This window comes from Artemia sp. Qi Xiang Cuo, chromosome 21, assembly GCF_049724085.1.
Source record: "Artemia sp. Qi Xiang Cuo chromosome 21, ASM4972408v1, whole genome shotgun sequence".
Taxonomy (NCBI): domain Eukaryota; kingdom Metazoa; phylum Arthropoda; class Branchiopoda; order Anostraca; family Artemiidae; genus Artemia; species Artemia sp. Qi Xiang Cuo.
The window spans coordinates 20,120,886-20,146,944 of NC_142814.1; the positions used below are offsets into that span (position 1 = coordinate 20,120,886).

General features: G+C 35.5%; 1 protein-coding gene across 1 annotated transcript in view; it reads right to left on the reverse strand.

Moving 5' to 3' along the window:
- The window catches only part of LOC148939327 (uncharacterized), a 79,403-nt gene that overhangs the window by 3,104 nt on the left and 50,240 nt on the right, over window positions 1-26,059 (reverse strand). The window contains exon 2 of the mRNA XM_089106846.1: window positions 18,448-18,635. Coding sequence (XP_088962972.1) covers window positions 18,448-18,635 — 188 coding nt within the window. The remainder of the gene's footprint in view (window positions 1-18,447; window positions 18,636-26,059) is intronic.

Below are 26,059 nucleotides of genomic sequence, written 5' to 3' on the forward strand. Positions count from 1 at the left end.
CCTTGCCCCGAGGGCTCTGAGGGGGTTATCATCCTCAAAGACCTAATTTCTAAAACTTTTAACTACGTTGAAAAAAGGCTCCAATCACTTTCGACTCTTAAAAAGGACACTAGCCCTTTGAATTTGCAATCGAATGAGCCCTTTTTCAAGTTTCTACGACAAAGCTTTCAACAAAAACCTTATATGCCCCCAGGGCATAACTTACAACCCTTACCCTGAGGGCTGTGGAGGAGTGTTATCCTCTTAGATATAATTTCCGGACCTTTCAACTACTTTTAACAAAATGGCTGTCTCAAAATTTTTATTGGGTGTGTTTGGATAAATGGTGGGCATGGAAGGGGCGTTAGGTGCCTTCTAATCACTTTCGACTATTAAAAAGGGCACTAGCCATTTCAATTTCCAATCGCCATTTCATTTTGTTGTCGTAGAAGTTTCTACGACAACACTTTCTTTGAAAACCTTATTTGCCCCCAGGGAATAGCTTATAATCCTTGCCATGAGAGCTGTTGGGGGGTTTTCATCCTCAAATACATTGTTTTCAGAACTTTCAACTGCGTTGAACAAAATAGTTGTCCCAAAATTTTGATGGGATGTGTTTGGAGAAAAGGTGGACTAGAGAGGAGGGTTTGTTGCCCTGCAATCGCTTTCGACTATTAATAAGAGTACTAGCCCTTCTTTCCAATCGAACGAGCCTTTTTTGAAGTTTCTGTGACAACGCTTTCTATATAGACCATTAGTTGTAAGTTATGCCCCCAGGGCATAACTTACAGCACTTGCCTTGAGGGTTATGGGTGGAGTTTCTCCTCAAAAAGATAATTTCTATCTGGAAATCAACTACGTGGAACAAAATGGCTATCTCAAAATTTTAATTGGATGTGTTTGGAGAAATGGTGGGCGTGGAAGGGGTGTTAGCTGCCTTCCAATCACTTTCAACTATTAAAAAGAGCACAAGCCATTCCAATTTCCAATCGAATGAGCCCTTTTCGAAGTTTCCACGACAACTCCTTCGACACGAAGTGCCCTGTACGGGAAAAAAAATACATTGTGCCAGCATCGTTCTTTACTTAGGCACCGTGATTACGCTGCCTATGAAAAAGGACAATTTCAATTTCCAATCAAATGAGCCGTTTTTTAAATTTCTACAACAACTTTCTCTATAAAAATTATATGCCCCCAGGGAATAACTTACAACCCTTGCACTGAGGGCTCTGAGGGGGCTATCATCCTAAAAGACCTAATTTCCAGAACTTTCAACTACGTTGAACAAAATGGATATCTTAAAATTGTGATTGGATTTGATTTGGAAAATGGTTGGCGTGAGAGGGGCGTTAGTCGCTATCCAATCACTTTCAACTATTAAAAAAGGCATTAGCCCCTTTCAATTTCCAATTGAATGGGCCCTTATTAAAACTTTATATGCCCCTAGGGCATAACTTACAACCCTTGCCCTGAGGGCTGTGGGGGGAGGGGTTTTCACCCTTTAAGGCCTAATTTCCAAAACTTTCAACTACGTTAAACGAAATAATTATCTCAAAACTTTGATTGGTTGTGTCAGGGGGATTGATAGGCGTGAGAGGGGGGTTAGTGGCCCTCCAATCACTTTCGAGTATTAAAAAAGGCACTAGCCCTTTGAATTACCAATAGAACGAGCCCTTTTTCAAGTTTCTGCGACAAGGATTTCAATAAAAACCTTATATCCCCCCAGGGCATACTTATAACCCTTGCCCTGAAGACTGTTGGGGGAGTGTTTCCTGATCAAAGGTACAATTTTCTGAACTTTGAACTGCATGGGACAAAATCTCAAAATTTTTATTGGATGTGTTAGGGAAAATGGTGGGCGTGGAAGGGGTGTTAGTTGCCTTCCAGTCACTTTAGACTATTAAAAAGGGCACTAGCCATTTCAATTTCCGATCAAATGAGCCCTTTTTGAAGTTTCTACGACAACGCGTTCTATAAGACCCAGTTAGACGCTCTATAAGAGTTAATTTAAGACCCACTTAGCAAATGTGAAAACCCTTGTTGATAATAGAAGCACATCAGTGGGCTTAAGCTTCACTTAAAATTAAATTTTTACTAATACTACAATATAGCCAGCGCTAATTGAGCCAACTACAGTTTTCCATGAAATTCTTCTGCCAATCGGAAAATTCTATAATAAATCTGATGGGCCCTAAATGACGCTAGATAAATATCCCTTATTGCGAATGAACCTATACTATGGTTCATTCGCAACCATACCTAGCGTAATGAAGCTATAGAAAAAACTCTATAGCTTCATTACAAGGACCCTCCCATTCTGCAGTGGAGTCCCAAGAGCATATAACACTGATAGAAGAACAAATTTTTGAGCTTTAATAAGGGTCTAATAGACATTAAAACAAATCAAAGGTCCCGGTATATTTGGATTTAACCTGGATTACCAAGAAATTATGCAATTTTTTCTAATCATTTTTGTACTGGTTGTAAAACACGAGCTCAAACACATACACAGTAAACTATAAAAATATGTACTATATAAATAGACTATATAAATATATTTTTACTTGAGAAACCAAGCTTTTACAGAGTAAAAAAAAAATATATAAAAATAAGATAAAGAAGGAAATATTATTTGAAAATATAATAGGATCATTCGTAAGATCTCCTTATACCTCAACTAAAACTATTTGAAAAAACTTAAGGTATTCTAATATCCCTTGTGCTTCAAATAAAACTATTGGACAACAAATGAGTAACAATATTTCTATTTCTTTTACCATAAATAAAAGTATTTTTAATAAATAAGGTACATTTATATACCATATTCCTCAATTAATACTGTTTGACAAAAAATTTGTAACAATATTTCTATTTCTTTTGCTATGCATATTGAAATTCTTGCAGACTACCTGGCCTATGATGCCCTATGGAAGATTGAGTCGAAGATCAAGTGAGGATGCGTCCGCGGTTAAAGTGAATATTCACGGCCATTCACAGGGGCTGAGGCAACATGGATCCCAGGTGCCGTAGTTGAGAGGCATGGACAAGATTCCCAAAAGGTGATTAATTTCGTAACTTCTAGTTCAAATTAAAACTCTTTTTGGAGGGGCTGGGAGGTTAACTTTGCACCTAGCACCCACCCTGAGAATGGTTATGTTTATGTTTGGTAGGGAATCTGAAAAGCAAACAGTTCCTTCTTTTGTTTATTTTTTCAATTTTCAAATTGCATAGCCCTTTTGCTAAAATTTCACAGCCCTTTAAAAATGTTTTGTTAGTTGAAAACAAGTCCTTATTAATTTCGGTTCAAAAAACTACATTCTAATGTAATCAACTGAATTTTTAAGCTAAAGAATATCAAACAGTTCGTGGTAACGGACTGTAAGTAAGGAACGACCCGGCTCAATAGTAATCGAAACTCTAAAAAACGGAATTTTGATATCAATAGATACATAAAAAGAATCAAATTTTTATGCTGATTTCAAATATATATGTTTCGTCAAGTTTAGTCCTACCCATCAAAAGTTACGCGCCTGAGAAAATTCGCCTTATTTTCGAAAAAAGGGGAAAACACACCCTAAAAGTCTGTGTCTATGTATTATCTAATAAATATTTCTTTGAGGACGACTTAAGTCCCCACAGTCCTTGGAGGAAGGGCTGAAAGTTATGAAATCTGCCCATTGTTTACATATAGTATGGTTATTGGGAAGTATACAGACGTTTTCAGGGGATTTTTTTTGGTGGGAGGGGGGTCGGGGGGGGGGAGAGGGGGGTCTAGTAGGAGGATATTTCCATGGAGGAATTTTTCCTGGGAGAAGGAAATTTTCCGCGAAGTGGGTGCCGGATTTGCCACCATTTTTAAGAAACGATCAAAAATTAAATAAAAAAACTTTCAGTTTTTCAGCTGAAAGTAAGGAGCAACAATAAAACTTAAAACGAATAGAAATTATTACACATATGAATTGGTTGGCCCCCTCGTCAATACCTCGCTCTTTACGCTAAAGTATTTTTAGTACTTTCAAAAGAGCTATTTATTCTAATGAAACGACCTTTGTGATTCATGGGTGATTCAAACTTTAGCGTAAAGAAAGAAGTATTGACGAGGGGGGTGAACCCAACTTGTTTTTTTCATTTAAAGTTTTAAATGTTCGATTTAAATATAAGAAAAACAAGTTTTTTAACTGACAATAAGGAGCAATATTAAAAGTTAAAATGAACAGAAATTACCTGGGAGGATCTTTCCATGGAGGAAGTTTTCATGGGGGAAGGGTCATTGATATAAAGGGGCTGCCGGATTTCCCAGCATTATTAAAAAAAAACAGAAAATAAATTTAAAAAAAACAACAATTTTTTCAACTGAAAGTTAGGAGCAACATCAAAACTTAAAACGAAAAGAAATTATTGCTTATATGATGAGGTCCCCCCCCTAGTCATTACCTCGCTCTTTAAGCTAAGTTTTTTTTTGTACTTTCATCAGAGCTATTTAATCTAATTAATGACCCTTTGTCATTAAGGGGTCATTCTTAAGGAATTGGAACAAAATTTGAGCTTTAGCTTAAAGAGCGATGTATTGACTAGGGGGCAAACCCCCTAATAGATGTAATAAAAATATACGAATATAGAAGTTCGTTACGTAAGTTAATTCGTAAGTTACGTCAGATCAAAATTTCGAGAAAGCCATTTAGCCAAAAAAAGCAAAAATTAATATGTAAATTTCGTTTTAATTATTCATATACGGTGAGCCAAAATCAAAGCTGCATTAATTAAAAAACACTCAGAAATTAAGTAGAAAAAAACAAGTTTTTTTAAAATGAAAGTAAGGAACGACATTAAAAATTAAAACGAATAGAAATTATTCCGTATATGAAATTGGTTGTCCCCTCTTCAACGCCTCACTTTGACTCTGTCTCACAACTCTATTTTTTTTAAACAATTAAAAACTTTAGCGTAAAGAGCGAGGCGTTGAAGAGGGGACAACTCCTTTCATATACGGAATAATTTCTGTTCGTTTAAAGTTTTAATATCGCTCCTTACTTTCAGTTTAAAAAAAACTTTTTTTTTCATTTAATTTGAATTGAAAGGCTTATATTGAATGGATTAAGCAACATGTAAAATAAGCCACAAAGGAGACATTCACGATAGTTAATCAAGGGTGTGTGTGTAACTGAACCCCAAGCAACTGAACCCCTGTAACTGAACCACCATGCAACTGAACCACCGTGAAACTGAACCACTGTGCAACTGAACCCCCAAATAACCAAACCCCCATGCAGCTTATGCTAAAAAGACATTAAAATGAAATAAGCTTCCATAACCTCTTCCGCTTCAAATTTTTTGCTGCCTTAAGCCTCCTGAGACGGGGCACTGGTGAATAATTTTTTCTGTCTGACCCTGCCTAATAGCCCTAAATTGTTCTTTTCTAATTTGTTCTGTTCTATTCTGTACTAAATTCTTATCCCAGTCAAATCGTCTAGCTTTCCTCCTACCTTATTACGGAACATGTCATGAAACTACATTTTAATGGTTTATACTTAAAAACTAAATTGTCAAGCTCAGTTCAGTCAAAGCTGAAACAAAAAGTCTGGAGACATATACAATTAATAGTGGTGTCGTTGTGGGGGGGGGGGGAGTTTCCTCCAATAATTTGAAAAAACTTTAATTTATTAAGTAGCTTTAAAACTGTTGCTTGTTTTAAGTGTCAAATTTGCTCTTTACTTTGAGCAGATTTTTAAGATTAAATAGCAGATTTTTTTAATTAATCCATGCTCGTTTTTAACATACAAGAAAAATAGGGATCGATTAAACTTCATAATATGTTCCACATTATTATTTTTAAAAATATACTGCCTTTGAAACCTTATCATTAAGTAAAATGTGAGCCTAGTTAATGGCAAAATTTAAAAATGTTCTATGATTCTTGTTTCGCCAAATTTGCTCAGGTCGATTAAAGTCAGTTTAAGATTAGAGTCTCTTGTTTTAAAACTTTCAAAATTGGAAATGAATACACCCTCTACATCTGCAAATAGAACAGAAATGGAATCATTGAAACATAAGAAGGTAGATATATAGTTAATATAGTGTCCTGAATATATAAAAAAATATTGGAAAAAATAAGACTTAGTGCTTTTATAATGATATTCGGGGTATATCTAGATAGGTCAAATCGGTTGTAGCTTGGCTATGGAATTCGGTAGAGGAGGATCAGCTCCAGGAATCATTTAGTTGTTTTAATTTTTATTTCCAGTTTTTAATTGTAACTCCGATTCTCTTATCTGTCATTGAAATGCATGATAAGCGCTGATAACGTCCTATTCCTTACGTTCCTTACTGAAAACCAATTTTATGACAAATATTTTCTTTTGTACTTAATATTGAAAATAAACATTAAAGTTATAGTAACATTTTGAACTGATGAGCTTTCAGCAATTGATACGAGTGAAACTCGTATCATTATACATCAAATATTCAGTTTAATTTATTAGCTCTTTTTGAAGTTGTTAAAGATAAATATAGTTTCCCTACAAACAAGTGTTTGGATACTGCCTCCTTTCCTGACTGTAAATAAAAACCAAAAGCCTACTGCGTCATTGGCGCTTAACTGAAAACGGATTATGTTACAAATATTTTCTTTTCCAGTTCTTACAGCATTGAAAATAAAAAAACAAAAAAAAACAGTTACAGTGATATAATTTTTTGAACTGATGGATCTTTCAACAATTAATATCATCATACATCAAATATTCAATTTGATGTTGATTATACTTTCCAAGACTGTTCAAGACGCATATAGTTTTCAGTAAAGCGCCAATGAAGCAGTAGGTTTTAGACTTTTACAGTGAGAGAAGGAGGTCATACCCAAACTCTTGTTTGTGGTGATTTTTGTTCGTTTCAAGCTTGATTTGCATATTCAATTTCAGTTTCACTCGTTTTAAGATTTATTTATTAATTTACAGTAATATCTATTATATGTTTGTTTGCATTGATTGTTTATTTAATTTCTGTTCGTTTTAAGTTTCATTTATACTTCAATAGCAAAATATTTTTGTTTTGTTTTAAGCTTGATATTCATATTCAATTAAGCATTACTTGCTTTAAGATTTATTTATTCATTTATATTATTACTTGTTGCATGTTTTTGCTGTGATTGTTTATTTATTTTCTGTTCGTTTTGGGTTTCATTTATTCTTTAATAGTAATTTCTGGTTGTTTTGAGTTTGAATTTTAAAAGGTAATTGTATCTGTTGAGCTTAAGTTTTAATTAGCCTTTACTTCTCTTTGAAAAACTTATTTTTCGGAAAGTTTTTTTTAAATAATTTTTTTTCGTCTTTGATTTAAAAAAATTCCAAGTTTTTAAAAATTCCTTATTTCAAAATCAAACTTAAAAAAAAATCAAATTTTCATCAAAGTATCAATACTAATATCAAAGTAACAATACCAAAGTGAAAAAATAGGTTTGTGTCAACCTCGGAGTTTTTATTATCTGATGTTTGAACTATTTTTAACAAAATTACTATCTCTAAATTTTTATCAGATGGGTTTGGGGAAAAAGGGCGTGGGGGGACTAGATTAAGCTTCGGTCTCTTTTGACTCTTTAAAAGTGAACTATAACTTTCTATTTTCAATCAAATGAGCCCTCTCTGAAGTTTATACGAATATCCCTTCTATAAGAACCATGTATATCCCCAGAGTATAACTTAAAACGCCTATCCCTGGGGGGTTGTGTCGACCCTGGAGTTTCAATATCTGATGGTTCAACTATTTTTAACAAAATGGTTACCTGAAATTTTTATCGGATGGGTTTATCCATCCGATACGCCCAAAGGCGTTGAGGGCGGGAGGGGCTAGTTGCCCTCTGATCTTTTATCACTCTGAGAAAATGAACTACAGCTTTTAGTTTCCATTCAAATGAACCCTCTCTGAAGTTTATACGAGCATACCTTCCATAAGAACCATATATGCCCCCAGAGCAATACTTACAACGCCTTCCCCGGCCCTGGGGGGGGGGGGGTTGTGTCGACGCAGGAGTTTTTGTTATATGATTTTAGAAGTATTTTTTAACAAAATGGCTACCTCAAATTTTTTATCAGATGTATTTGGGGAAAAAAGGCTTAGGGGGCCAGTTGCCCTCTGATCACTTTTGACTCTTAAAAAGAGCACTAGAACTCTCGATTTCCAATCGAATGAGCCCCCTTTGAATTTTATACAACGACCCCTTCTATATGAAGTGACCCTGGAAAAAAAATAAATGGAGTGTGGGGGAAGGCTAGCTGCCCTCCAATCACTTTTGACCCTTAAAAAGTGAATAACAACAATTCATTTCCACTCAAAGGAGCCCTCGAGGACTGCTATAAAGGCATCGTTGTAACAAACAACGCGAACCCCCCCAGTGCATAAATTACACCACCTACCGCCGCGCCCTGGAGGGCAGGTTCGACACTGGAGCTTTTTGTTATCTGGACATTGGAGTTTCATTTTATAGCAAAATGTCTATATCAAAATTTTTATCTGATGCATTTACAGCGTGGAGGAGGGGGGGGGGGGCTAGTTGCCCTCCGATCTCTTTTGAATCTATAATAATGAGAGTTTAATATGTTATTATAATATTAATAATCAGAGGCAACGCTGTAGCGTTGCCTATAGTAAAGGCCATACGGCTCCAATGTTTTATTATTTATTTATTTATTATTTATTTATTTTTTTCCCAGAGGCACTTCATACGGAAGGGGTAGTCGTAGAAACTTCAAAAGGGGCTCATTAGATTGGAAATCAGGAGTTCTAGTTCCCTTTTTAATAGTCGAAAATGATTGGAGGGCAACTAGCCCCCCCCCACGCCGATCATTCCCCCAAACACATCCAATCAAAATTTAGATACAGCCGTTTTGTTCAGCGTAATTGATTTCAAGATAAAAAATATATTTTTGAGGAGGACAATCCCCCACAACCCACAGGGCAAGGGTTTCAAGTTATGCCCTGGGGGCATATAAGGTTTTTATAGAAGGCGTTGTCGTAGAAACTTCAAAACAGGCTCATTCGATGGGAAATTAAAGGGCTAATGCCCTTTTTAATAGTCGAAAGTGATTGGAGGTCAAATAGTCCCCCCCCCCACACCCGTCATTCCCCCAAACACATCGAAACAAAACTTTGAGATAGCCATTTTGTTCAGCGTAGTTGATTTCCAGATAGAAAATATGTTTTTGAGGAGGACACTCCCCCTCAACCCTCAGGGCCAGGGTTTTAAGTTATGCCCTGGGGGCATATAAGGTTTTTATAGAAGGCGTTGTCGTAAAAACTTCAAAGGGGGCTCATTCGATTGGAAATCGAGAGTTCTAGTGCCATTTTTAATAGTCGAAAATGATTGGAGGGCAACTATCCCCCCCCCCACGCACCTCATTTCCCCAAACACAGCCAATCAAAATTTGAGATAGTCATTTTGTTCAGCGTAGTTGATTTCCAGATAGAAAACATGTTTTTGAGGAGGACACTCCCCTCAACCCTCAGGGCAAGGGTTTTAAGTTATGCCCTGGAGGCATATAAGGATTTTACAGAAGGTGTTGTCATAAAAAAGCCGAGACAGACTCATTCGTTAGTAAATTCAAACAGCTAGTGCCCTTATTAATATTCGACAGTGATTGGAGGACAAATAGCCCCCCACGCCCATCATTCCCCAAAAACATCAAATCAAAATTTTGAGATAGCCAGTTTATTCAGCGTAGTTGATTTCCATATATAAAATATGTTTTTGAGGAGGACACTCCCCCACAACCCTTGGGGCATGGGCTCTAAGTTATGCCCTGGGGGCATATAAGGTTTCTATAGAGGGTATTGTCATAGAAACTTCAAAACAAGCGATTTCGATTAGATATTCACAGGGCTGATACCCTTTTAATAGTCAAAAATGATTGGAGGGCAACTAGCCCTCCCCACGCCACTATTTCCTCCAAACATAATCAATAAAGATAGCGAAGTAACTAGTTGGTTAAGCGGAGTTTATGTCTATATAGAAAATACGTTTTTGAAGATGACACTCCCCCACAACCCTCAGGGCAACGATTCCCAGTCATGACCAGGGGGTATATAAGGTTTTTATAGAACGCGGTGTCGTAGAAGCTTCAAAATAAGCTCATTCGATTGGAAATTATAAGGGCTAGTGCCCTTTTTAATAGTTAAAAGTGATTTGAGGACAACTAACCCCCCTCTCATGCCCACCTTTTCCCTAAACACATCCAATCAAAATTTTGAGACAGACGTTTTATTAAACGTAGTTTTAAGTTCTGGAAATTAGGTCTTTGAGGATTACAACTCCCCCACAGCCCTCAGGGCAAGGGTTGTAATTTAAGGATTCTCCAAATTCTTCCCATTATTTCTTATGGAAGGGATGCTTATACAAACTTTCGAGAGGTCTCATTTGACTGAAAATTGAAAGTTCTTTTTCACTTTTTAAGAGTCAAAAGAGATTGGAGGGTAACTAGCCCCCCCTCTTCCACGTCCTAAATGCATCATATAAAAATTTGAGATAGAAATTTTGTTAAAATAGTCCAAAGTTCGGATAACAAAAAACTCCGGTGTCGACACAGGCCCCCAGGGCCCGGGGGTAGGCTTTGTAAGTTATGCCCTGGGGGCATATAGACAATCAAACAATCATTAAATAAACAAACATACAATAGATATTGATGTAAATTAATAAATAAATTTAGTGCTGATATTAATGTAAATTAACAAATAAATTTCTGCTGGGTGGAATTTAACGCGGGGGAATTATCAGCAGGAAAAGAAAATGTTCTTTGAGGGGGAGGAATTTCCCAGGGGTGGGTTTTCCAAATTTCAATTATTCAGGGAGGGGACAACTAAACGCCTTCGATAATATACTAAACTTTACATTTGAAAGTAACGGAAATAAAGAATCAACAGAAATGTCAGAGATAGCACTTCAGGTTCCTTAGACGATTTTGTTCGTGTCTTTAAAAAAAAACATTTTCAAAAGACAGATTATTTTCAGTTGTATTACTTTCTCTGTGGCTGCTCAATTATGCATGTGAGGGGGGAGACTTCCCCCACCTCTGTCTACGCTAAGGTATCAGTTTTAATCTGAAGGCTTAAAAATGAACGCAATGCGATAAAAGTATAACTCACAATAACATATATAGAATAATATATGCACATAACACGAAACAATTAATCAAAATTGCATATTATGAGTTGAGACTCACCCAAATGATGGCCCAGGGGGCTCACCATTCCGCAATCTATGAAATCAATCCTGCAATAACTGAAAATATAAAGTATTTTTGAGTATTTTAACGTCTTCCACAACTCAAACGGTCCAAAATTCTACAGCCCAATGAGTCTGTCTAATGGCCTAAATCGGAAACGGAGGAGATAAGTGAAGCTCTACCTCGTATTGGATGAGTCTCCAACCTCACCCTCTCCCTCTCCTACTGTCTACGCTAAAGTTTTCTTCTTTATGCCAAGTAAGTCGCCCCCACCCTAAAGACTTTTATAAGGTAAAGTTTTGTATGGGAATAATACATAGTAAATATATTATAATTATCCAATTATAAGGTTAAAATACATACTCTGTGATAGATGCAAAATTGCTTTGGCACACAAAATCCTATTAAGGTCAATTCCAAACAGTGGTTATCCCTTTGTGTCAGCAAGTGAAATGGTCTAAATTGGAGCTATTTTTTCAATCCATTCATTGTTTTCAATCGCTGTCCACAAGTTATGCAAGCTGTCTATTGTTCATATATAAGGTTTTTATCAAAGAGGTAATCGTGTAGACTTTGAAAAAAGCCTCATTCGATTTAAATTGAAAGTTCTAGATCCGTTTTTTAAAGTCAAGAATAATTGGACAGTAAGCACCCCCCTCCCCATGCCATTAAATCTTGAAAATTTTTGCAATCCAAAACGAACAAAATTAATTAAAAAAAAAATTTCCGAAAAATAAGTTTTTCAAAGAAAAGTAAAGGCCATTTTAAACTTAAGCTCAGTAGATACATATACCTGTTAAAATTCAAACTCAAAACGACCAGAAATTACTATTAAACAATAAATGAAACCCAAAAGGAACAGAAATTGAATAAACAATCATAGCAAAAAACATACAACAAGCAATAATATAAATGAATAAATAGATCTTAAAGCGAGTAATGCTTACATTGAATATGAAAATCAAGATCGAAACGAAAAAAAATATTTTGCTATTAAATTATAAATGAAACTTAAAACGAACAGAAATTAAATAAAAAATCAATGCAAACAAAGATACACTAGATATTAATGTAAATTAATAAGTAAATCTTAAAACGAGTGAAACTTAAATTGAATATGCAAATGAAGTTTGAATCGAATATGAATAACTACAAACAAGAGTTTGGGTATCGCCTCACTGCAGAAGCCTAAAACCAACTGCGTCATTGGCGCCTTACTGAAAACGAATTATATTACAAATATTTTCTTACTTAATATTGAAAATAAATATTAAAATTACAGTAAAATTTTGAACTGATGAGCTTTCAGCAATTAATATCATTATGCATAAAATATTCAGTTTAATTTATTAGTTCTTTTCAAGATTGGTCAAGACAAATATAGTTTCACTGCAAACAAAATTTGGATACTGTCCCCTTCTTTAACTGTAAAAACCTGAAGCCTTCTGCGTCATTGGCACTTCACTGAAAACGAATTATTCGTATATTACAAATTTATTCTTTTCCAGTTCTTACAGCATTGAAAATGAAAACAAAAATTACAGTGAAAAAAAATCTTGAACTGATGGATCTTTCAACAATTAATATCATTATATATCTAATATTCAATTTGATTTTGTTGATACTTTCCAAGACTGTTCAAGACTCATATAGTTTTCAGCAAGGCGCCAATGACGTAGTAGGTTTTAGGCTTCTGCAGTGAGGCGATACCCAAACTCTTGTTTATAGTTATTTTTATTCGATTCAAACTTGATTTGCATATTCAATTTAAGTTTCACTTGTTTTAAGATTTATTTATTCATTTACATTAATATATAATGTATGTTTGTTCGCATTGATTGTTTATTCAATTTCTGTTCGTTTTAAGTTTCATTTATACTTTAATAGCAAAATAGTTTTTTTCGTTTTAAGCTTGACTTTCATATTCAATCTAAGCATTGCTCACTTTAAGGTCTATTTATTCATTTATATTATTACTTGTTGTATGTTTTTTGCTATGATTATTTATTTAATTTTTGTTCGTTTTGGGTTTCATTTTTTCTTTAATAGTAATTTCTGGTCGTTTTGAGTTTGAATTTGAACAGGTATTTGTATCTCCTGAGCTTAAGTTTAAAATGGCCTTTAATTTTCTTTGAAAAACTTATTATTTGGAAAGTTTTTTTTTAAATTAATAATAATAAAACATTGGAGCCGTATGGCCTTTACTATAGGCAACGCTATAGCGTTGCCTCTGATTTTTAAGGTGCTCCTACTTCCTACAGTCTATCAGTTCAACATTAGATTCTTTTGCTTTAGAACTTTCAAACGTGGTAATGTACACGCTCTACATCTGCAAATAGGAAAGAAATGGAATCATTGAAGAATAAGAAGGTAGATATCAAGGAGGCACACTTGTGCCTCTTTAGAGAGGCGACCCACCACAATGTTAAGCGATTTCCGGTCCTAGTGATCGCAGAGAGATGGCGATGATCGCATTTTGTAGCCTAAGCTCAAGCTAAGAAACATGCAAAACTTCACCCCCTCCGATTTTATCTTCATGGGGGAAAGTGTGCCGGAAGTTTCAACCCTCCAACCACCTCCCCCCTTTTATGTTGTCTAATCGAGCTGAAATTTAAAGGATGAGCTTTCCTAGAGTCTGGGAGCTTATCCCCAAAATTTCAGCTCAATCCCATCACTCCTTCTCTGTTTTCCAAAAACCAAATATACCCACTTAGGCCTAATGTTCATCAAGTTATTTTTTTATCTGACACGCCTACAGGCCACAGTTGGCAACGGATCTGGGTGAATGAGGACTCATTCGAAACGGAAATCAACCTGTTTGGGCTTTTTGATATTTTCAGACCGAAAAAATTATCCCCCGAATTTACATTTACGAAAAACCTCGTTTTCCTATAAGAACCCATGTTAATTTTTGAAATTCCTAAAAACATAGTATTTCATTATTAAATTAGATCAAAATAGTCCTCTTAACCTGACAAGACTGACTGCAAGCTTCCAAAAATTCTAGCTCTTTCCCAGAATTTTTTTTTGTCGAAAAACGAAAATCTTACTTTGTTTTGCTTGCGTCGAAAATAGAATGCAGAGACTAAAAATAATATCTCTTAAATTTAAAGTTTAAAAAAGAAACTCAGTTTTTATTTTAAATCCAATCTATTAAATCCTTCGGCTCAACAGGCGTCTCCAGAAGAATATCACAGTCGGCCTTCAGCTTACAGGTAAGTCTCCATTGCTTTGATAACATTCCGTATACCCGCATGCTCGAAGAAAAGTTGAAAAAAGAAAATCTTACTGTGCATTTGATTTGAGTATTCAGGAATTAAAAGCCTTAACGAAAGAATCTTCAAAAGCGAGGGGTTTGGGGTTTGGTAGCCCCCAACTTTAACTCCTGACACGATCAGCTAACAGTTAGTCAAGCAATAATAAATAATGAACTGTACAAAAACGTGCAGAAATTATTTGAAAAATAATACGTTTTCTAAAGAGTTAAAGAGGCTGAGTCACAAGTTCGAACCTTAAAACGTACAGGGATTAGGAGGTACAGTGGTGGGGGGCTGCCGCCCCCAAAAGCCCCCGCTTTTGCAGCCTCTTTTGTTAATATTTTTATTTTGGGGGTCTACTGCCCTCCTCAACCCCCGCGTTTTCCCTTGCAAAGAAATGCTGTGAAACACGAACGAAGTCTGCATGAATTTTTTACCGTAAAAACATCCTATTGCATCTCTTTGATTAGAAACAGTACTGAGCCTCTTTGCTGGATTTTTTACAGGAGATTTTTCCCTAACCGATAACAAGATATAATGTGATGAACTTAACAAATTTGAACAGAAAAAAACAGGGAACAGAAGAAGGGCTCAGCCTAAACAAGCAGTTTAGGTTCAAGTAGGTTCAGGTTCATCTATTTTTCCATCATACATAATCACACTGAATACATAACTATACCTTGCACAGAGACAAGTTTGTAGTTATAACTGTAACAGACTGAGTTGTCATTGCCAAATTCTCTGAAGATTAAAAAAAAATGCCATTGAAACAGTTTCATTCGTGTTGGTACGACCAACTGATTGCAGGCTACAGAACTTAAAAAACCTTAACAAAAGAGGCTGCAAAAGCGGGGGGTTTGGAGGGCGGTAGCCCCCCAACTGTACCTCCTAATCCCTGCACGTTTTAAGGTTCGAACTTGTGACTCAGCCTCTTTAACTCTTTAGAAAAAGTAGTTTTTTTCAAATAATATAGTTAATATAGTTTCCTGAATATATAACAAATTATTGGAAAAAAATAAGACTTAGTGCTTTTTATAATGATATTCGTAGTATATCTAGATTGGTCAAATCGGTTGTACTTTGGCTATGGAATTCGGTAGAGGAGGATCAGCTCCAGGAATAATTTAATTGTTTTAATCTTTATTTCCAATTTTTAATTGTAACTCCGATTCTCTTATTTGTTATTGAAATGATATGCCTTACGCGCTGATAACGTCCCATTCCTTACGTCCTGGATTTACGTACTAATCCATAAATATAGAAATCCCTCTATGTATAATACCTTAATGACTTCTTATTATTTTCGCTTTTCTAAGCATTTCTTTCAACCAGGTCTGAAAAAAGAATTGACGTAAATGTGCAAAGAATACTATCTACTACTACTACTAACAACTCACCGCAGCACCAAGCCGCCTGAGGCCAACACAGCTACGCACGCTCCTCCTCCACCCCAATCTATTCAAAGCCGCCCTTTTTACACTCGCCCTAGAAGTTCCCATTTCCTTTAAATCTTTCTTTATGACGTCCTCCCGCCACAGACGGGGACGACCTGCTTTTCGTTTGGCCCTAGATGGTTGGCCGACAAGGACAATCTTTGGCATTCTGTCATCCTTCATCCGCAGAACGTGCCCTAACCACCTCAACCTTTCTTTCATTATAGCCTAGAAGCGGTATTGAACCACATTCTGTATGAAATATTGAAAAGCCAGGTACTGTATGGAATTTTCTCACAATTTAGAAATTCAGGTAGAATAAAGCGTAACAACCCATTCTCTTTTTCTATCGTTTTCAGTTTTACCATGCAGCACTAGGAGACCGAACTTAGCTTCTGAAGGGAACTATAGACATAACAACGATATTCAGTGTAACCCCCTCCGGAAATATATACCCCCATACCCTACTTTACAAAAGAAAAACATTTGTGTAATTTTTATAGAAGTCATTTTTTTAAACAAAGATACAAAGGAGAAGATAATCTTCAAACTCTAGGAAGCAATTTTCCTTTAAAATTGACATCCCCGGTAAATTTTCAATAATTTAAGGTTTCTGTCGCAATGATGCCAAGAGTTGGTCAGCTTTTCTGAATAGTTTTTGTCAAACAATACCCAATGGAAATTTTAATAATTCTAACTTTATTTCCCGAATACTTTCAAATTTAAAATACGGTCGCTATTTAAATGCGGGGAATATGTCACAATATAATGTTGCACAATCTGTTGTAATACCTCGACTTATCCTGTATCTTTACTTAGACAGCGCTAATGCGCTGCCTATATTTTTGTTTCGGCTTTATGTGATCCGCTTATATCAATGCTGCTTATTAATATAAATCAGGAAACCCACAAATAAATCAATTTAATAAGAAATCTATAAATAATATTTCAATAAATCACGTATATTAAAGTTTAGTACAACAAATTAAATCTTAAAGAGTCGAAATCCATTCAAAATTACGAGAAAATGAATTGCATGATATCCGGGGCTATTAGAATAGAGCTTAGTTCAATTATGAGATTAAATAAAAAAAAAGAATTTCAACTGAAAGTAAGGAGCAACATTAAAACTTAAAATGAACAGAAATTATTACGTATATGAGAGAGGTCGCCCCCTCGTCAATACCTCGCTCTTTACGCTAAAGCTCGAATTTTGTCAAAATTTTGTAAGAACGACTCCTGAATCACAAAGACCGTTTAATTAGAAAAAATAGCTCTTTTAAAAGTTCTAAAAAAGAATTTAGCGTAAAGAGCGAAGGTATTGACGAGGGGGCTACCCCCAGGGTATCTGTAATAATCTCTATTCCTTTAAGTTTTAATATTGCTCCTCTCTTCCCCCGTGAGAAATTACTCCATGGAAAGATTCTCCAACGTACCCACCCCCTCCCACACACAAGAAAATCCCCCCCAAAACATCTATATACTTTACAACAACTAATAGTATATGTAAACAACGAGCAAAGCTCATAACCTGCAGCCTTTCCCTAGGGGACTGGGGGGGGGGAATCTTCCTAAAAAAAAGTTTTTTTCAACTATTCTGAACAAAATGGCTACCTCAAAATTTTGATCGGATGGGCTTGGACAAAAATTGAGCGTGGGAGGGGGGCTAGCTGTCCTCCAATATTTTTGGTCACTTAATAAGAGCGCAAGAACTTCTCAATTCCAATCAAATGAGCCCCCTCCCGATCTTCTACGATCACTGGTTCCATATGATCACCCCTGGAAAAAATAAACAAAAAAACAAATAAACACACACCCCTAGTCTTTCTTCTGGAAAAAAAAATGCAAAATACCACATTTTTTGTATATAGGAGCTTTAAATCTCAACAGTATGGTTCTATGGTATACTGAATCTGATCGAGTGATTTTAGTTAAGATTGTTTTGGGGATGTTACACCTTTTTCTCAAAAATTGAGCAAATTTTCTACTTTTGTTGTAACTTTTGATGGGTGCCATTAAATTTAATGAGTTTTACATATTTTGAATAAGCATCAAATTTGGCTCTTTTGATGTATTTATTGGTATCAAGACTTGTTTCTTAGAGTTTCAGTTATTATTGAACCGCATCGCTCCTTTCTTACAATTCGTGACAAACTGTTTGATTGAGCATCCTGTGCTGGGCGTTGGGGTTGAAGGAAGTGGAGGGGGGTACTACAGCATTCGCAGTGAATCTGGCTGTAAAAAGCCGAGTGTAAATGAAATTTCCCTTCGCCCACCCGAAAGATTGTTTTCGCTATACTGCTGTCGTCTGCAGCAGCTCATTGCTGACAATTTTAGTAAAAAGCCAAGCACCAGCACTTATATGTATGATTGTTTCATGAGTGTTTATTGCTTATGATGTATTACGAATTTTTTTTTAATTTCACCGAGTAGCGTGTTTGTTAAATAGTTACTTTTAATCACTACCGCTTGAATAGTACCTACTTCAATGGCACCCCTTGTTGCCCCCCCCCCCAAATAAATATATTTTAGCTACGCCCCTGACAAATAATTAACTATTATTTAGTTTACCTGAGTTTCAGACAATCCTAATTGCTTCGCAAGTTCTGTTCTTTGCTTCCCTATTAAATACTGACCAGACTGAAATGCGTCTTCCAGTGCCTCTAGCTGTGAATGCGTAAAAGATGTTCGAACTCTTTTTGGTCTGTCTAAATCAAGACTTTTAGGCAATATCAACGTCTTTGAACAGCCTCTTGCATCTGAAAATGAGTTATTAGATGTTAAAAGCACGGAATTTGCAGCTAATGCAAGACCCTAAGTTCGAACTGAGTTCATCTCAGCTCAACATTCATTTCTTTCCCCAAACTCGTTTGTCATCACCTCGACTCGTTCACTCATTTTATGCATCATATCTGTCTTTTTTTTCTGTCTAATTGTCGTCCTGAAAACCCAAACTTTGATAAAGAGCTGAGACTCAGAGCCCTACTGACCTATCTAAACAAATTCAGGAGGACTGGATGGAATTGATTGAAAACAAATGGAAACAAGAAATACCAAACCATGATTGCCTTCCCAGATATTTTGAATCCGAAAGCCGTGTCACCAACAGAATTCTAGGCTTACTGAGAATGGTGCTGAAGATTTTGACTGAAATATTCGACACCTTTTTGGCTTGAAGCTCTTGCCTGGCAGTTTTGTAGACGAAAATAGACATCATTGCCGTTTATCGTCTTCAGAGGGGTATCCTCTGGGCGAGGGTTACCTTCATTATTTGTGTTTGAGGCATGGACCATGTCTCTAAGAAGTAAAGCATAGCAATAGTTACCAAGGAAGGGTAGGGTTGTACTTGAGTGAGGTGGTTGAACAGGGATAATCGAAGTATTGCTCTCACGCCAATATTTTGGTTTGGCCAATTGTAACAGCTGATCAAATGGCTCTTGACCTTACCATTCATAAATAATATGGTTGAGATCCATTGAATCAAGAACGCAGTGTTTAGTACCCAAATAAAGCTTACATGAGACTATTCATCTACTTTAACTATGAGAAAAAGAAAATTCAGACGCTTCAGCACAGTGCTAGTTTTCAACTCATGTGATTCTCTTTAATGCTCTGGTCTAACACTGACACATACTAACACCCTTTGTGCCTCTTGTGGTATTGAAGATTGATATAATAATATTTCCAAGGTTTCTGGCAAAGATTACATTTTGTCAGTGTGTAGTCATCATCACCTCTGAAAGAAGAAAAAGTAGAAACGGCTGCTGCCAACAACTAGAGGCATTTGTGATAAAAATGCGCAGATTCAAACTAAAAAAGAAAAAAAAGTCGCAATGGGGAAAAAGTAGCATTTGCCCATATAATCTTAATATTAGTAGAAATGACCCTATTGATATGAAACAAACACCGTGCTGCCATCTACAATTTGGTCTAACGCTGACGGTACATAATTTATTCAAGGATTATCGATCCAAGAGGGAGAACTAAATTTCCGAGAACTTGATTTACATAATCGAGAGGAATGTATTGATCGACTCGAGGGGAATTAATTTGTTGTTTCTAAGGGAATTATTGATTCACGAAAGGAGAATTGGAAATGACATCACTTGTTATCTTGGAATTATGCGGGAGTCTAAAGAGATAGAAATTCTATTTTTAAATACGGCTTCTTCGATCTTTAAGTCAGAGAGATAAATTGATATTCTAACAAAACCATAATAGTGTAACTAGGAATATTTATGAGATGAAGAGATTAACGTGGGAAAGGGTTTCTTAGGAATTTCAAATGTGACAGCTCAGGGATGCCAAAACAAAAGGAACACGCAGAAATTACGTTTAGGGATTATTTGGGCGAAACCGTTTTAGACATTTTAGGGAATTATTTGGGCGAAACAGTTAGAGAAATTTTAGAAGATGATTTTAGAAGATGATTTAGAAGATGACCTGGGGTGAAACTCTGTGGTCGTTATAATACACAAGTTCTATTTGAACAGTGTTGTGAGGTCCTCTACCCCAACCCCAAAGGGCCCTCCTACCCCGACCCCAAAGGGCCCTCCTACCCCAACACCAAAGGGCCCCCAAACCCCAATACCACCCCCGGGCCCCCAAGCCCCCAAATGCCCCCGGGCCCCCAAAGGCCCCCAGGGCACCCCAACTTTTTGCCCCGCATTGTTTAATACTTTTTAATTTGTAAATTTTGAGACTCAAACGGGTCCCAATCCCCCCACACGTTTTGCTCCCCATCCCCCCCGTAAGTGGTTGGTGTAGTGTAACTTATCAAAGTTAAATTAGCTTTATTTTTATCATTTCATTTCGAAGTTATTTCGTTAAAATGAAACAGCTATATTATTTTAGTAGTGTTTTACTGTGGTTTACCTTGTCACAGTTACATTCTCTTAATTGTTCAAAGTTCATTTTGAATTTCTTTCATTGAAATGCAAGAGTTGGAATATTTCAGTAGTATTTTGTTGTGGTTTATAATGTCACAGTTACATTTTCGTGATTTTTCCAAGTTCGTTTTGATTTTCTACCGCTGAAATTTGTGAGTTGGAACATTTCAGTAATGTCATCACATAGTTTACCTTGTCGCAGTAATATTCTATTAATGCTGCAAAGCTAATTTTGAATTTAACTTATCGAAATTTAAGAGGTTAAATATTTCAGTAGTGTTTTATTGTGCTTTATTTTGTCACAGTTAAATTCTCTTAATTTTTCAAAGTTCATTTTGAATTTCTTTCGTTGAAATGCAAGGGTTGGAATATCTCAGTAGGGTTTTGTTGTGGTTTACCTTGCCACAGTTACATTCTCTTGATTTTTCAAAGTTCATTTTGAATTTTTTTCGTTGAAAAGCCAAACTTGGAATATTTAACTTGTGTATCGTCAGTGTTGCCCTTGATACAGTCAAATTTTCTTTATTTTTTAAATTTCCTTTTGGATTTCTTACATTTAAATGCAAGATTTGCATTTTTTCAGTAGTTTTTTCTTGTGCTTCAACATGTTACAGTTATATTTTCTTGATTTTTCATAGTTCATTTTGGATTTCTTTCGTTGAAATGCAAGAGTTGGAATTTTTCAGTAGTGTTTTGTTGGGCTTTACCTTGTCACAGTTACATTCTCTTGATTTTTCAAAGTTCATTTGGAATTTGTTTCGTTGAAATGAAAGAGTTGGAATATTTCAAAAGTGTTTTGTCGTGGTTTACCTTGTCAAAGTTACATTCTCTTCATTTTTAAAAGTTCATTTTTGGATTTATTTCGTTGAAATACAAGAGTTGGAATATTTCAGTAGTGTTTTGTCGTGGTTTACCTTATCACACTTACATTCTCTTGATTTTTCAAAGTTCATTTTGGATTTCTTTCATTGAAATGCAAGAGTTGGAATATTTCAGTAGTGTCTTGTTGTGATTTACCTTGTCACTGTTACATTCTCTTGAATTTTCAAAGTTCATTTTGGATTTCTTTTGTTGAATTGCAAGAGTTGGAATATTTCAATAGTGTTTTGTCGTGGTTTACCCTGTCACAGTTAAATTCTCTTGATATTCTTTCGTTGTAATGCAAGAGTTGGATTATTTCAGTAGTGTTTTGTCGTTGTTTACCTTATCACACTTACATTCTTTTGATTTTTAAATGTTCATTTTGAATTTCTTTTGTTGAAATGCAAGAGTTGGAATAATTCAGTTGTGTTTTCTTGTGGTTTACCTGGTCACAGTTACATTCTCTTGATTTTTCAAAGTTCATTTTGAATTTCTTTCATTGAAATGCAAGAGTTGGATTATTTCAGTAGTGTTTTGTCGTTGTTTACCTTGTCATAGTTACATTCTCTTGATTTTTCAAAGTTCATTTTGAATTTCATTCATTGAAATGCAAGAGTCGGATTATTTCAGTAGTGTTTTGTTGTGGTTTACCTTCTCACACTTACATGCTCTTGATTTTTCAAAGTTCATTTTGGATTTCTTTCGTTGAAATACAAGAGTTGGAATATTTCAGTAGTGTTTTGTCATGGTTTATCTTATCACAGTTACATTGTCTTGATTTTTCAAAGTTCATTTTGAATTTCTTTCGTTGAATTGCATGAATTGGAGTATTTCAGTAGTGTTGGGTCATACTTTAAAATGTAAATGTTACATTCTAATAATTTTTCAATGTTCATTTTGAATTTTTGTCGTTGAAATGCAACAGTCGGATTATTGCAATAGTGTTTTGTAGTGGTTTACCTTGTCAAAGTTAAATTCTCTTGATGTTTAAAAATTCATTTTGAATTTCTTTCGATTAAAAGCAATGGTTGGAATATTTTAGTAGTGTTTCATCGTGGTTTACCTCGTCACAGTTACTATATCTTTATTTTTAAAAGTTAATTTTTAATTTCTTTCATTGAAATTCAACAGTTGGACTATTTAAGTAGTGTTTTCTCGTGGTTTACCTTGTCAAAGTTACATTCTCTTGATTTTTCAAAGTTAATTTTGGATTTCTTTCATTGAAATGCAAGAGTTGGAATATGTCAGTAGTGTTTTGTCTTAGTTTACCTTGTCACAGTTACATTCTCTTGATTTTTCAAAGTTCATTTTGAATTTCTTTCATTGAAAAGCAAAAGTTGGAATATTTCAATAATGTTTTGTTATAGTGTACCATGTCGAAGTTGCCTTCTCTAGATTTTTCACAGTTAATTTTGTATTTCTTTCATTGAAATGCAAGAGTCGGAATATTTCAATAGTGTTTTGTTGTGGATTACCTTGTCATATTTACATTTTTTTAATTTTTTAAAGTTAATTTTGGATTTCTTTCATTGAACTGCAAGAGTTGGAATATTTCGGTGGTGTTTTGTCGTGGTTTACCTTGTCACAGTTACATTCTCTTGATTTTTCAAAGTTCATTATGAATTTCTTTCGTTGAAATGCAAGAGTTGGAACATTTCAGTAGTGTTTTGTTGTGGTTTAACTAGTCACTGTTACATGCTCTTGATTTTTCAAAGTTCATTTTGGATTTCTTTCATTGAAATGCAAGAGTTGGAATATTTCAGTAGTGTTTTGTCATGGTTTACCTTGTCACAGTTACATTCTCTTGATTTTCAAAGTTCATTTTGGATTTCTTTCGTTGAAATGCAAGAGTTGGAATATTTCACTAGAGTTTTGTATCTGGGTTGGTTTTTTGCAAGTCCAAGAATTTGTCTTTGTTGGTTTGAATGTCTAATGTGCATGTCTTTATCTATTTGTTTATCTATTTGTTTACATGTCTGGGTTGGTGTTTGGCTAGGTTAGGTTAGCTAAGTTAGGATAGGTTAGATAAGTTAGGTTAGGTTAGTTAGTAAACATTTCTCCATGTTTAAGTTAGGTTAGGTTAGGCTAGATTAAGCAAGGTTAGGTAAGGTTAAGTTAGGTTAGGTTAGCCTAGGTAGGCGTTAGGTTAGGTTAGGCTAGATTAAATTAGGTTAGATTAGGTTAGGTTAAGTTAGGTTAGGTTAGGTTAGCCTACTTACGCGCGCGTAAATAGGCTAACCTAACCTAACTTTACCTAACCTAATCTAACCTAACTTAATCTAGCCTAACCTAACCTAACGTCTACGTAGGCTAACCTAACCTAACCTAGCTTAACCTAACCTAACTTAACCTAACCTAACTTAATCTAGCCTAACCTAACCTAGCTTAAACATGGAGAAATGTTTACTAGCTAACCTAACCTAACTTAGCTAACCCATCCTAACTTAGCTAACCTAACCTAACCTAGCCAAACACCAACCCAGACATGTAAACAAATAAATTCGGACATAGAAACAGATAAAGACAAGCACTTTAGACATTCAAACCAACAAAGACAAATTCTTGGACTTGCAAAAAACCGACCCAGATACAAACACTACTGAAATTTTCCAACTCTTGCATTTCAACGAAAGAAATTCAAAAGGAATTTGGAAAAATCCAGAGAATGTAACCGTGACAATGTAAACCATGACAAAATACTACTGAAATATTCCAACTCTTGCATTTCAATGAAAGAAATCCAAAATGAACTTTGAAAAATGAAGAATGGAAATAAATCCAAAAAGAATTTTTAAAAATCCAGAAAATATAACTGTGACATGGTAAACCACAACAAAACACTACCGAAACAATAAAACTATTGAATTTCAACGAAATATATTCAAAATTAAATTTAAAAAATTAAGGGAATGCATCTTTGATAAGATAAACCACGACAAGACACTACTGAAATATTCCAACTCTTGCATTTCAACGAAAGAAATCCAAAATGAACTTTGAAAAATTAAGAGAATGTAACTTTGACAAGGTAAAGCGCAACAAAACACTACTGAAATATTCCAACTCTTGCATTTCAACGAAAGATATTCATAAAGAAATTTGAAAAATCAAGAGAATGTAATTTTGACATGGTAAACCACTACAACACACTAGTGAAATATTCCACTTCTTGCATTTCAACGAAAAAAATCCAAAATGAACTTTCAAAAATCAAGAGAATGTAACTGTGACATGGTAAATCACAACAAAACACTACTGAAATATTCCAACTCTTGCATTTCAATGGAAGAAATTCAAAATGCACTTTGAAAAATAAAGAGAATATAACTGTAACAAGTTAAACCAAGACAAAATATTACTGAAATATTCCAACTCTTACATTTCAAGGAATGAAATTCAAAATGAACTTTGAAAAATCAAGAGAATGTAACTGTGACAAGGTAAAGCAGAACAAAACTCTAATGGTGGGAGGGGGAGCCAAAAAGTTTGGAGGATGGGGCCCTTTTGTATCTCAAAAGGCGCAAATAAAAATGTATTAAAAAACGAGGCGAAAAAGTTGGGGGGCTTTTGGGGGCCCGGGGAGCTTTGGGGACCCGGTAGCATTTGGGGTTTCGGGGTCCCGGGGAGGGGGGCATCGGGGGAGGGGGCCTTTGGGGTTTGGGTAGGAGGGCCCTTTGGGGTTGGGGTAGGAGGACCTCACAACACATAACCTAACCTAACCTTGCATTTCAACGAAAGAAATTCAAAATGAACTTTGAAAAATCAAGGGAATGTAACCGTGACAAGGTAAACCACGACAAAACACTACTGAAATAATCCTACTCGTGCATTTTAATGAAAGAAATTCAAAATGAATTTTGAAAAATCAAGAGAATGTAACTGTGACAAGGTAAACTACAACAAAACACTACTGAAATATTCCAACTCTTGTATTTCAACGAAAGAAATTCAAAATTCTTTCGTAACTCTAACGAAAGAATGTAACTGTGACAAGGTAAACTACAACAAAACACTAATGATGGGAGGGGGAGCCAAAAGTTGTGGGGGATGGGGACCCTTTTGTGTCTCAAAATGCGCAAATTAAAAAGTATTAAAAAATGGGGGATAAAAAGTTGGAGTGGGGGCCTGGGGGCCTTTGGGGGCTCGGGGGCCCCGGAGGGCATTGGGGTGTGGGGGTCCTTTGGGGTTGGAGTAGGAAGGCCCTTTGGGGTTGGGGTAGGAGGGCCCTTTAGGGTTGGGGTAGAGGACCTCACAACACTGTTGAAATAGAACTTGTGTATTATAACAACCAGAGAGTTTCACCCCAGATCATCTTCTAAATCATCTTCTAAAATCATCTTCTAAAATTTCTCTAACTGTTTCGTCCAAACAATTCCCTAAAATTTCTAAAACGGTTTCGCCCAAATAATCCATAAATGTAATTTCCGCGTGTT